Source organism: Oryx dammah, unplaced genomic scaffold, assembly GCF_014754425.2.
Source record: "Oryx dammah isolate SB20612 unplaced genomic scaffold, SCBI_Odam_1.1 HiC_scaffold_12, whole genome shotgun sequence".
NCBI classification, from domain to species: Eukaryota; Metazoa; Chordata; class Mammalia; order Artiodactyla; family Bovidae; genus Oryx; species Oryx dammah.
This window is the reverse complement of record NW_024070196.1, coordinates 52,592,490-52,604,658: the sequence shown is the minus strand read 5'-3', so window position 1 is coordinate 52,604,658 and position 12,169 is coordinate 52,592,490. Positions and strand designations below refer to the sequence as shown.

The following is a 12,169-nucleotide window of genomic DNA, read 5'->3' as shown; positions in this document are numbered from 1 at the left end:
GTGTACGTGTTGGGTTCCGTGGCGTGTAGCGCTGGAGAGTGGTGGCGAGCTGTGTGACTTCAGCATTCGTTGCTCACTTCTTCTCTTCTTTCCTCAGGAGAGCATCCTGCCAACCACCGCTCTCCCTACCGCTCTCCCCACAGCAAGCCTCCCCGACAGCTTCATCGCGCCCCCAGCAGCCTCTGCCCTGGACCCCACGAGTGGGCAGGGCTGTGAACACCCGCCCCAGCCTGGGGACCCCTTCGTCCAGCCGGCAGACCTGGGTCCCTCAGCACCGCCCCTGAGTGGCCCCCAGCCTTTCCTGCCCGTGTTTACCATGCCTTTGCTCTCGCCCAGCCCCGCCCCACCACCTCCTTCGCCCGTCTTGCCATTAGGCCCCCCTCCCGCCACTGCCCTGAACCCCCCAACTCCCTCCGCCTTCCTGCAGCCCCAGAAGTTTGCTGAAGTTGGCAAGTCGCCCTCCGTCATCACCCACACGGCCTCCGCCACCCTCACCCATGACGCCTCTGCCACCACCTTCAGCCAGAGCCAGGGCCTCATTATCACCACGCGCTATCCACCCCCCTCTGGGTCCCCCTATGGCCTGGCACTGTCTCCCGTCACCCGGCCACCGACCGTCGGGCCTCCCCAACCCCGTATGACTTTTGTGCATCCCAAGCCCGTCTTCTTGTCTGGGGGGAGGCACAAGCAGCCCCCCAAAATAGTGCCTGCTCCCAAACCAGAGCCAGTGTCTGTGGTGTTGAAGAACGCTTGCCTCACCCCAGGTAAGTTAGGTGGGGGGAAGGCAAGTGTGACCCCCTCCCCAGGACATTTCCTGTCACCAAGGCTGGCAAACTCGTGACACACACACGTCATGATCTTGGAAGCAGAAGGGTTGTGAAAGATGATGTGTGTATATCGAGTCTGTTTTCTATTCTGTGGTGTTCTTCCAGTCTCAACCCAGTGTGGAAAAAAACGTGGCCCTGGTCATCTCTTGCCTGTGTCTGTAATCTGTCCGCACCAAGGAGAAGTTGCAAAAATCTAGCATTGTCTCTCCATGCCCTACAGTGAGGGGGCGACGTCTCAGTGGCAGCAGAGGGCTCGTGTGTGCTCCTGAGGCGCCCCCCCAAGCCCCCATGCAGCCTGGCTGGCCCAGGTTCATTACCGTGTCAGGAGCAGGTGCACAGCTGGGCCTCCACCCTCACCTCCTCTTGTTCTGGCAGCTGCCTTCCCAGGCCAGCCGCAGGCAGTGATCATGACGTCAGGGCCTCTGAAGAGAGAAGGGATGCTGGCTTCCACCGTGTCCCAGTCCAGCGTGGTCCTCACACCTGCTGCCCTCACCAGGGTGAGTGGCTGGGACAGGCCTTCAACATCTTATGACCTCAGGTGGCCCTCACCTGGCCTAGCTGTGCTCAGGGGTGGCCTCCCTCCTCCGTGTCCCCTTAGGCTCCTGGAGTCACAGAGTTCCCCAGCGGCATCCTGGTGACGGACCTCGGCCCCGGCCCGGGGAGCCAGCATGCCCCCGTGTCCCGGCTCTTCCCTCCCAGCACGGTGCCCGACTCCCTGGTGAAGGGTGAGCAGGGCCCGCTGCATGGGGGCATTGCCCAGGTCCCTGCCGTGGGCGCCAGTGACTCAGCTCTCCGCTTGGACCGCTTGGGACCACGTGAGTGGAGTAGGGGCCCCGCTCCTGGACCGGGGAGGCTGCTAAGGGTACCTGGGTGGAGCCTGGGCTGCCAGGCCGGGCGGTGAGGGACCCGAAGCTGCCGGTGGCCTAGGCTAAGCTCAGGATCAGTGAGAGATAGCCTCCAGCACCTTGTGGTGCCGGCAGCTCTTGTGTGCACGGGGACACCGCTCAGCCTCCTTCAGAAGGGCTTCACTCTGATGGGGTCATCCCTGTTGGTCCGGGGGTCGAGACTCTGTGCTGCCACTGCAGAGAGTGCAGGTTTGATCCCTGGTCGGAGAACTAAGATCCCACATGCCATGCCAAAAAAGATTTTTAAAAATAAGAGACCTGGCTCTGAGCTGCCAGTCCTGATCCACAAAAGGGACTGAGCGGTCCTCGTTGGCGGTTTTCAGAAACCGCAAGCCTGTGGTTGCTGTGGCCGTGGGAGCCCCCAGCCTGTCTGGGGGCTGGTTGTCCCTGGCCTGTGTGCTGGCAGCATACCTTGGGAGCCCCCTTCCTTCCTCCCCGGCTTGGACTTCGCTTGGTGAGACGGCCGAGGTAGGACTGATGTTGCCCAGTGAGGTCTGTGAGGTCTGGAAAATGATGTTCCCAAGACTCTGCTGCTGGTGGGGGTGGGCGGGGGGCATTGGGGAGGGGTGGAGCCAGATGCCACCTCGAGGAGGGAGACCAGAGTGTCTTCCTGTCTTAGAGAAAACCAGGGTGGCAGCTCCCAGAGCCCTCTGCAGAAGCATCTTTCTGAAGTGGAGAGAACATGGTGAGCAGGGAGCTAGCTCTCTGCTTATAGGGGTCAGACAGGGACTCGTCCGAGGACAGGTTTTAAAGAATGAGGACCCTTGTCTGGGAAAATACAGACATGGACTGGCTATGGGTTGGGCCCTGAAATGCCATGTGGGGGCTCGGGAAAACGTCGTCTTGTCCACTGAGGCGGATCCCCAGAGGTCAGAGCCGTGCTGGAGGCTTGAGAGCAGAGTAGGGAGGAGAGCAGCGTCAAGGGGACAGAGCCTCAGGCATCCGCGCGTCAGTGCTGTGAGGCAGGGCTGGGAGGGGCTTCCTGGGGGCAGCTCCTGAGCCGGGGCCACAGGCTTCCTCCACCGAGTTATTTGTGGGTACAAGAGCTCATTTGTTTTCCTAATTAAAAGATTTCTGGGGTGGGTAAAATTGAAAGAAGTATAAGAAAACACACACGTAGAGTTCAAAGAACAGATAGCTTAAGTACTTGCCACCCCAGGGTGAGCACCAGAGCCTTGCAGACGCAGAGGGACCCCTGGTGCCCTGGGAGGTGGGCCTCTCTCCTCTCCCAGACCTGTGACCGCTGCACCCAGCAGGCCTAGCCAGGACCACCTCGCTGCACCCACCCCGAGATGCTGGCAAGGATTCGCCTAGTTTTTGCTCTGGGCTGCCATGGGAGGTTGAGGGTGTGTTTCCTTTTGTGGGTGAGTCCCCATGCGGCTGGCACAGCCTGGTCCCTAAGGGGGATCTCTGCTCTTCCCAGGTCGGGACTGCCCAAACTCAGGGCAGGCCTCTCCATGCGCGTCCGAGCAGAGCCCTAGTCCTCAGTCCCCCCAGAACAACTGCTCAGTGAAGTCGCCTGCAGACCCCAAAAACGTGGCTGTTTTAAAGGTACCTCTTGGATCTTGGTTCCCTCGGAAGGCGGGGAAGCAGAGAGAAGCATATCCAGGGGCCATGGGGACCGCTAGGTCCCTACTGGAGACATACTGGGAAGACCCATGGACTTGACAGGTGTCCCACACCTGAAATGGGGCCACTCACCGCTTCGCCTTCGAGCATGTTGGCTCGTCCCCACCCCACCTGCCCCCAGCCCTGTGGTGACAGTGGCCCCAAGCTCTGCGGAGCGGGGGGTGGCAGCTGTCACAACCGGGTCTGAGGTGTGGGGGCGGCCGGGAAGGGCCGGATCTGCAGCACCAGGCCCTCTCTGTGCTCTGTTCTGTAGGGATGGTTCTCTAGCCCCATTTTGTCCCCTCTTGTCTCCTCCTGGAGCCTCTGAGCTCCCTGTCACCCCCTCCTTCTGCATCGCTCTATAGAGAATCTGAGCAGCGGGTGGGGATGGGGAGGGGGGCCCTGTGGCGCAGTGACGGGCCGGTTCCCCAGCAGAACCGGCAGATGAAGCACATCTCAGCCGAGCAGAAGAGGCGCTTCAACATCAAGATGGGCTTCGACACCCTGAACAGCTTAATCTCCAACAACACCAAGCTGGTGAGTGGCTGTGGGGGTTGGGGAGAGGGTGAGCAGGGTGGAGACTGACAGGCCCGGCACGTGGGGTCGCCTGGTGTGCTGCACGCCCTGACCCGGCCCCCTCGCAGACCAGCCATGCCATCACGCTGCAGAAGACCGTGGAGTACATCACCAAGCTGCAGCAGGAGCGTAGTCAGATGCAGGAGGAGGCCCGGCGGCTGCGAGAGGAGATCGAGGAGCTCAACGCCACCATCCTGTGAGGCTGGGAGGAGGCGGGGGCTGGTAGAGGCAGCTTTTGTCCTCCCCCACCCCCTCTCCTCCCCTCGCTCTCTTGGGCCTGCCTGCTGGACCCCCAGCCCCGCCGAGCTTCCCTGACCCTTGCTGTCGTTTTAGCTCCTGCCAGCAGCTGCTCCCTGCCACGGGCGTCCCCGTCACCCGGCGCCAGTTTGATCACATGCGAGACATGTTTGACGAATATGTGAAAAGCCGGACTCTGCAGAATTGGAAGTTCTGGATTGTATCTTTAAGTTTTTTCTGCTCGTTACCCCCCGCATCCCCACAACCCGTGACCTGAAACAGCAGACACTGACCCTTCGGTTCCTTTAGAAAGAGGCTCTCTAAATGGTTGTCATTTAGTTCGTCAAGACAGGTAATGCTAGTTTCTGTCTCAAGAGAGATGGGGGCCCGGCCAGGCCTGCAGTGTTGGAGGGGGCTGTCCTTGGTGAGTGTACTGGCTGAGGGCTTCCTGGGGACACGGAACAGGCCTGGTTTACACTGCCGAGTCCTTGAGAAGGGACGAGGAGGCTGGAGCCGCTGGTGGGAGCCAGGAGGTGGGATTTGCTCTGGCACATTCCGGCATCAGCTCTGTCCTGCCACCTGAAACCGGGGCTCACAGAGTGACTGTGTGACAGCCTGGATTTGAAGCTGGTTCCCTCCGGGCTGTTCTCTGGGTTTTACCGCATGCCCTTGACAGCTGTTAATGAGGCAGGGATGCCTGAGTGCTGGGCTCTGTCCCTGGGGCCCAGGCCTCCCAGCACTTGGCCTTCCAGGTGGCAGCAGGGCCCTTACAGGGGACGGCTCTGGCCCTGTCAGTCTCCACCCAGCCTCCGCGGTGCGCGAGTGCACGCACAGTGGGCACACGTGCAGGGTCGGCCGCCGCACCCCCGCCCGTGGGACTGACAGGCTGAGGAGGGGTTCACAGGGGTGGAGGGCTGCGAGGGTGGGGGAATCCACGTGTGTGCTCTTGGACAACCGACACCAGCTCCAGCCCCCCTTTGCTCTGGTCCTTGAGTGGAGTTGGGACAAGTCGGAACCTCTGTGGTCAGTGGCAGGTTCCTCAGCATCAGGCTGAGAGCGGGGACCGAGGTCACAGCCTGAGCACAGGAATGGTTAGGGCCATCTCTCCCCACCCCTCCATCCCCCTCCCCAGCTGTGCACAACACCCTGCCAGTCCTGAGGGGTGTCGGTCACAGGCACGCCTGTGACTGGACTCCGCACTCTCTGTGCTTGCTTATGGTTTCTTTAACCTGAGCACCGTGCAGTTCAGCGTCATCATCAAGCCGCTGTTCGAGTCCTTCAAGGGCGTGGTGTCCACCAGCAGCCTGGACGAGCTGCACCGGACGGCGCTGTCCTGGCTGGACGAGCACTGCTCCCTGCCCATCCTCAGGCCAAGTGAGTGGGGGCTGCATGGGGGGCTTAGTCATGGAAGCGGCTGCAGAAAACCCAGGCTCCGCCATAGTTGGTCTGCATGTACCTGGGGTGGGAAGGTGAGGCCCTGCAGGGTGAGGGGGTGCCTCCCAGCACCTCGCCTCGGCCTTCTGCCGTCTCCGTGTGTCCGGTTTATGATCGGATCCAGCTTGTGTTTGTTGAGCACCTGCTCTTCCCCTGGCCTTGTATCAGTTTGTTTTCAGATACACTTTCATGTTCAGTTGTTCTAATAAGGATCAAAGCTGTGTATTCATGTCACAGGGACAAGCAGGAACTGCTTAGGGTGTTCTCCACTCTCCTGCAGGGTGGCAGATAGGATTGAGTGTCATCTTAAAGGCAGAGGTGTGTGTCCAAACCTCAGCAGAGAGGCTCCCCTGGGGTTCGTGCCTCTCCTGCTTTGGGGGGCCCCGAAGGATTGCCCCTCGGGGTGTACACGTGTAACTGCGTGTTCTGTCTCTCAGGGGCTCGGAGCTGCTTCCCCCAGGCCGCATCTACAGGCTCCCCCTTCTATCTTGCAGCCGTGCTGAACACCCTCCGGCACCTGAGCACTACCACATCCATCCTGACAGACCCGTCCCAGCTGCCCGAGCAGGCAGCAGAGGCTGTCACCAGAATCAGCCAGAGAGCCGGGGAGTCCTAGCAGCTCTTAGTGGACATGTGGCCACGTGGGATGCCAAGGAAACCCTCCCCCGCCCGTGGAGAGGAGGCCGCACCCCTCACCTCTCCCGCTTCAGGGCCTCTTAGCCTCCTCCTGTGGCCCCGGCCGCTCCGAATGCTGCGCTCAGGTCTGAAGCAGGTTTGGGTCCTGCCAACAGCAATAGCCCAGCTCTGGGAACCCCTTGCTGTGAACTCTGACTCAGCGACCTCAGTCACCGACCTCCCCTCGCCTCAGAGAAGCCCAGATGAAGGGAAACGAGGGGACGCCGCCCCTCCCTGTCCTGTCCTGCTGCGGGGGGTGTCGGGGGGATGGGGGGGGCGTGGCATCAGTGCAGGGAGCCAACGGGCAGGAGGAGGCCTCACCCACTCCCCCAAGTTAGGACGCGTGAGGGTCCTTCCCAGCTGCTGTCTGGGACGCACCCTCCTGTCACGTCTCTGGCACCCCTGGGCTGTTGGAAGGCCTCCTCCTTCCTCCCCTGTCTCTGACCTAATAGAGCGGATGTTGGCTCGGGCTTCGCAGGGCCAGGAAACCCTACAGCACGTGTGTGCAAAGCAGTGGGGGTGTGTGCCCCAGAGGGTAATGGAAGCACGAGTGGCGCGGAGCTGCTTCAGTCCCGGAGATCCCCTGGGCGGTGCTACGGTCTGTTTCACAAGTGGATTTGGTTCCACTTGGCGTTGCGGCAGTCACGGTGGTACCAACCCGGGAATCGTGGCGGGGGCTCAGCCAGGCCCTGCCCCCTCACACCCCGCCTGCTTCCAAGCCAGGAACAGCCGTGCTTGATGGACACCGCTAGCCCTGTGGGTGCGGTGTGTGAAACACCAGGCTCCACGGTGCTGCCATCGACCGGGTCCCCTGACCTGGATTGTCCAGCCGGGAGCCCCAGCCCATCCATCCCAGTTCCTGGACCAAAGACGCCAGCACCCCCGGCATCTGCCCTGTCTTGCATTTGGAGGCAGAAATTGACCGGTCGACACAGAGCTCCGAGGTGGCTGCGTCGGAGCTGTCTCCAGGCGGCTCCGGATCAGACAGTCAGGAGTTGAACTCCGCTTTGGTCCATGCAGAGGACTGTGGGGGCAGCAGGCTGTTTCCGAAGGTGGGAGTTACACCTGGAAGGGTTCGGAGGAGGGGGCCCCAGGCCAGTCCTCCTCTCACCGTGTCTGCGGGAGCAGTTCCAGGCAGAAGGATGCTCTCTAACACTCAGGAAGCCCAGCCAGGGCTACCTCCTCATTGAAAGAATGTGCTTTTCACGTCCTGCTGTGAAGTTCAGAGGCCGGCAGGCTTCCCCTTCAACCTCTGTCCTCCCTGGAGACCTGCCCAAGCAAGGGCCAGGCCAGGAGTCCTGCGGGCTCTGCAGAGCTGCGGCGGGGCTGCTGTGGGCCACCTGCTGCCAGGCCAGGAGTCCAGCTGGGCTCAGCAGAGCCGCGGCGGGGCTGCTGTGGGCCACCCGCTGAAGTTCGGATCCTTTCGGAGGCTCCCACTGGCTCCTGCAGGCCTGTGGAAGGTGCCCTGGGGTCAGCCCCACCTCAGCCTCCGCTGATGGAGGACGGAATGGGGTCCTCCCTGGGTGGCCAGCCGTGCCACTGCCTTCATCCCCTCATCTGTGTGCCGGCCCTGTCAGGAGCGCCCCAGCGGCCCCCTCTGCCTCCCCAGAAAATGTGTTTACAGGCCTTCAGATGGCTCTCCTGAGGGGCGGGCACAAGACAGGCTGGGCCAGCCCTGCGTGTCCCCTGGGAGGCAGGATGAGAGCCCGGGTGGACACGAGGTCTCCCTCCAAGGGGGAAGAGCACTGCGAGGCTCGAAAGGAAAACAAAGGAAAATCAGAGACGTTCCCGGCCACGAGGGGTTGCAGAGGGTCCTGCGCTCAGCCTCACCCCTGTTCCTGTGCCTTTGTCAACCGCGGGGGCGGCCGTGGAGCTCGGCCCAGCCACAACCTCTCTGAGATCAATAGCTTTCTCCCCACCCCATGTTGGGAGTCTTTTTTTTTTTTTTTTAGCTCCATGGGATATAAAATTGGCCTCTTGCTTCTTTGGCCTACCTCTCCTGCCCTTTGGCTGATTTAATGTTCACGATTCTGTTTTTTTAAATATTTAAAGCTGTTAGGTTGTATGAGGCATTGAAGGGCGTGCGTCTGTGTGTCTGTGTGTGTGTGGGCGCGCGCACGTGCGGGTGTATGTATGCGATGTGTCCCAGCAGACGGTTAACTCGATGCATGTTTTGAGATATTTACTTATCCGTTTTTCTTGGTGCTCACCAGTATCACGGCTATAGGGCCACAAAGCTGTATTTCTTAACACAGACACAGTTGTTTCTTGCTCCGAAAGTTTTCTTGTTTGGGAGTCTTGCCCCACTGAGTTTGGCCGGACAGGGCGGGGGGGGGGGCGGTGGCCGTAGCTTTGACCTTTGTCCTGGGGCCCCCAGCCGGGGTGCGGGACCCCAGGGCTGCTCTGCCAGCTGCCTCCGGTGAATGCTCTGATTTGTTTACACCCCCTTTCACCCCACCTCCTATCTCTTCTTCCATAAAAGAGACTTAAAAACGCTGATTTTGGAGGATACAAAAATCAGTCTGAAAGGGGAAAAAAAACGTCTGCCTGGCATACAGTCTCTGCAAGTGTTTCTGTGAAATCTTTCTGTGCCATCAGCTCCCTTCCTACCGCTGGTTGCCCTTTGACGACGAGTGGGAAACACAGGGAAAGAGCGGGGCTTTCTGAGGTCGGCCGGCCTGTCCCTGCCTCCGTCTCAGGCAGGTTACACATCAACCGGTCACCCCACATGCGCACCCAGGAGGTCCCCAAACCGGCAGGCAGGCGCTTTCCGGGGTCCTCAGGACAAGGGAGAGTCCTGTCATCAGGAGTCGGTGCTGATGTGAGCACTGGGTCTCTTTGGGGAGGGGGTGGTGGGGTGCCATGGGCGACCCCGTACACTCAGCTCCCTCCACTCTGTCCTGGCGACCCAACCCCACCTTCCTGACCAGACAGAGGTCCGCTCTCTAGGTTCTTTCACTCCGGCTAGTAGAAAGAGAAACCTCGATTCTCGACTCCTTTGAGGAGGGCCTCAGGTGAAGGGGTGCAGTGATCTTACAGGCACCGCCCCCAGCCAGGAGGGTGTGGTCCCAGACAGCGCCCCTGCGTCCTCTCAGCCTGGGCCTCCCCTGTTTGCGCGCCTCAAAGAATCCTGAGTGGCAGGCTCGATGTTATTGTCAAGGTGGTCACCGGTTTTCACGGTGCAGCTAAACGAGGGCTTGTCAGGGTGGAGCCGGGGTGGTGGGGGGTTCCGGGGGGCCCCATCTGCATGGGGCCTCCTGCACACTTGCGCAGTGTGGACCTGGCCCAGCGCTGGCTGACCTGCCCCACTTGGGTTTTTATCTCGTCTGGTGGGCAGGCTTAGAACACTGCTCGCTGGAGCAGCTTTGCAAAGTGCCTCCCAGGTGGTGAGCTTGCCCAGAAAGGGAGCCGAGGAGCCCCGATGTGGGCGCACGAGCAGCAGTGGGCTGTGGTTTTTGGCTCTGTGCTCCAGTGCCTCGTATCTTAAAAGGGGATTTTCCCCTCATCTGAACATGAGGTGACAGGAGAGGAGAGCAAGGGTGGAGGGTGGAGGAGCTTGAACCTTCAACATGTCATACATGTCGGTGGTTGCCACGGCCTTAACCCACCTAGCAGACAGGCTTGGGGCTTGGAGGGGCTCTAGGAACAGAGAGAAGTCTTACGACCCCCCGGGTGCCTCCACACAGATCACCTGCCGGATTTTCTTTTCCTTCTAAGGGACTTGGCCTTCCCCGCTCACCACGCGGCAGGGGGAGATGCTGTTTTCTGTTGAGGCTTATGAAAAATCAGCCTTTGAGAAAGAAAAGGGAACTTTTCCTGTTGATTGTTGGCTTTGTGTGTGTGTGTGTACGTGTGTGTGCTTGCACAAGCCTGTGTGTGTGTGTTTACTCAATGGAATTCTATTTTTGTGAAACTTCTTAACGATTATGTAGCAAAATTCACCTCCATCCCCCAGTCAAACTTTTGGTTCCAGAATCAACCCTGGGCATCACTCTTTTGAAGAATTCTCTCCTGGGTTTCTAAAATAGAGATGGGCCTCCCTCAAGGGCCGAGGTGGGGGAAAGGGTCAGGAGAAACTGAAGTCTGATGGCGTGTCCATTGAGTTAACATCCTGAAGCTACAAGTAGGAAGGGCTCCACTGGGGAGCCTTGAAGCCCAGGCTTTGTTTCTCTTGAGGGAGGCGGGCCGTGGCGCCCAGGGCCGCTTTATCTGAATCTGTTCACACCACTTGTTTCGCTTGTGTAATGCCACAGCTGAAACAGCACCTTTTCCTTTCTCGGGTTTCAGCTCACGGTGTAAATGGTTCATCTTTTTTTTTCCCTGTTGTGCTCTCCGGTGACTGTGTCAGGGCTCCCCAGCCAGGAGACAAGTCACCCCTCGTGGGCAGAAAAAGCAAAACCCAAGAAGAGTATTGTCCATGGCAGGCTCCCTCAGGCCTGCGCCACCCTGAGCTCGGTCGTTCATGCTCCACTGTCGAGAAGCACGGTTCCACCAGCTGTATCCAACACTACAATGCAGTTCCCAAACTATATTTGCATCCAAGACAATAAAAAGCTGTATTTTTGGAAAAGCCTGTGGCATGTGTTCTTTGCTAACCCGGTTGGAACAGTGGAGGAGGTGATAAAATGAGATGGGGGCAGAGGGGTGCCTGCGCCTGGCTTGCTCATGCTAGCTTTCCCAGGTGTTGAACAAAGTGCCCGTTTCCTTACATGGCGCTTGGGCAAACAGCAGCCACCCTGGAGTCTTTACAGGGTGGTCGTCAGGGTCACGTGAAATCGCGAATGTCCAGCTCCCAGAAAGTGCAGATTGCCACCAGCATGGCCAGCCCTAGGCTAGCACCCAGCGGGGTCTATGTCATGATGATGCCAGGGGCCTCCCTGCTGACTGTCGACCCAATACCATACACGGAAGATGCTGGAAAGTTGACCAGCAGAGATGTCCCTTTGTTGTGCTGAGAACTTTGATGACTTCTCCTTAATCTAAAAGCCCTTCTTTTTGCCCTCCCATCTTCTGCCCACGCCCACCGCCCCCCCAACCCCCCCAGTTCCTTGTGCCTGGGCAGTGTGACTCTTAAGGTGAGCTGTGCTGGCCTCTTGGGCTGCCGGCCCCTCTCCAGAGCTGCTGTCTTGTTTCACTGAACAACTGTTCAGATCCGTATCTCTTGACCAAAATGCAGTGGGTTGATAGGCAGGCTCTTGTCTGATCAAACCCCCACGCCTTCCCCGAGGAAAAACACCTTCATGACACAAAGCAAGATCTGGGGCCTTGAGAATCAGGGGCCCCTGACGAATCGGTGAGTGGTTCATGGACTCCTAGCGGCGAGAAGGAACTTGGTTTCCACTGAGATAATCAGTGGGTTCTTCTAGCTTTTTGAGTCTGGCCACATGTTAGGTCTGGAATTTCAAAAGATACTTAGGGCATAATTAGGAGAAGAAGGGAGGGTTTGGATGTGGGGAAAGGGGGAACAGATTGTCTTGAGGGAAGAGGCCAGGACGCTGGAGCCTGCTTGCCTCAGCGTCAGGCACTGGGCCACCTCTGGACAGTTCTCGAGTCAGTGACGTGGTTTTCCTCATTTCATAGAGGAAGACATCAGTCGTTTCTGAGATGGCGAGGCCACCTGGGTCAGAGCCAGAAGGCTGGAGTTTTCACTTTGCATCCTCTAAAAATGTCTGTATTTTATCTTCATCCACCGAATCCAGAGGATTATCTCTGCCATCCCCTCTCCCACACCGAGTTCTGTCTCACGTGTCCTCTGGAAGTCTTCCAGACACACCATCTACTTCTCTCCAGCCCCACTGTCATCACCACCCAAGTGCAAGTTGCCATCGTTCCTCAAGTTCACACGATGATGTCCTCTCTCCCTTCTCTGTCTTGTAGCCTCGGCCTTACAGTCCATGGGAGCTTGAG

General features: G+C 59.2%; 1 protein-coding gene across 1 annotated transcript in view; it reads left to right on the top strand.

The window, feature by feature from the left end:
- Positions 1-6,797, top strand: part of LOC120871033 (MLX interacting protein) — a 54,367-nt gene extending 47,570 nt beyond the window's left edge. Inside the window, exons 9-17 of the mRNA XM_040250654.1 lie at positions 98-764; positions 1,203-1,324; positions 1,426-1,642; positions 3,156-3,283; positions 3,776-3,877; positions 3,985-4,112; positions 4,250-4,373; positions 5,398-5,527; positions 6,082-6,797. Of these exons, the coding sequence (XP_040106588.1) occupies positions 98-764; positions 1,203-1,324; positions 1,426-1,642; positions 3,156-3,283; positions 3,776-3,877; positions 3,985-4,112; positions 4,250-4,373; positions 5,398-5,527; positions 6,082-6,203 (1,740 nt within the window). The 3' untranslated portion in view covers positions 6,204-6,797. The remainder of the gene's footprint in view (positions 1-97; positions 765-1,202; positions 1,325-1,425; positions 1,643-3,155; positions 3,284-3,775; positions 3,878-3,984; positions 4,113-4,249; positions 4,374-5,397; positions 5,528-6,081) is intronic.
- The last annotated feature ends 5,372 nt before the right edge of the window (positions 6,798-12,169 follow it).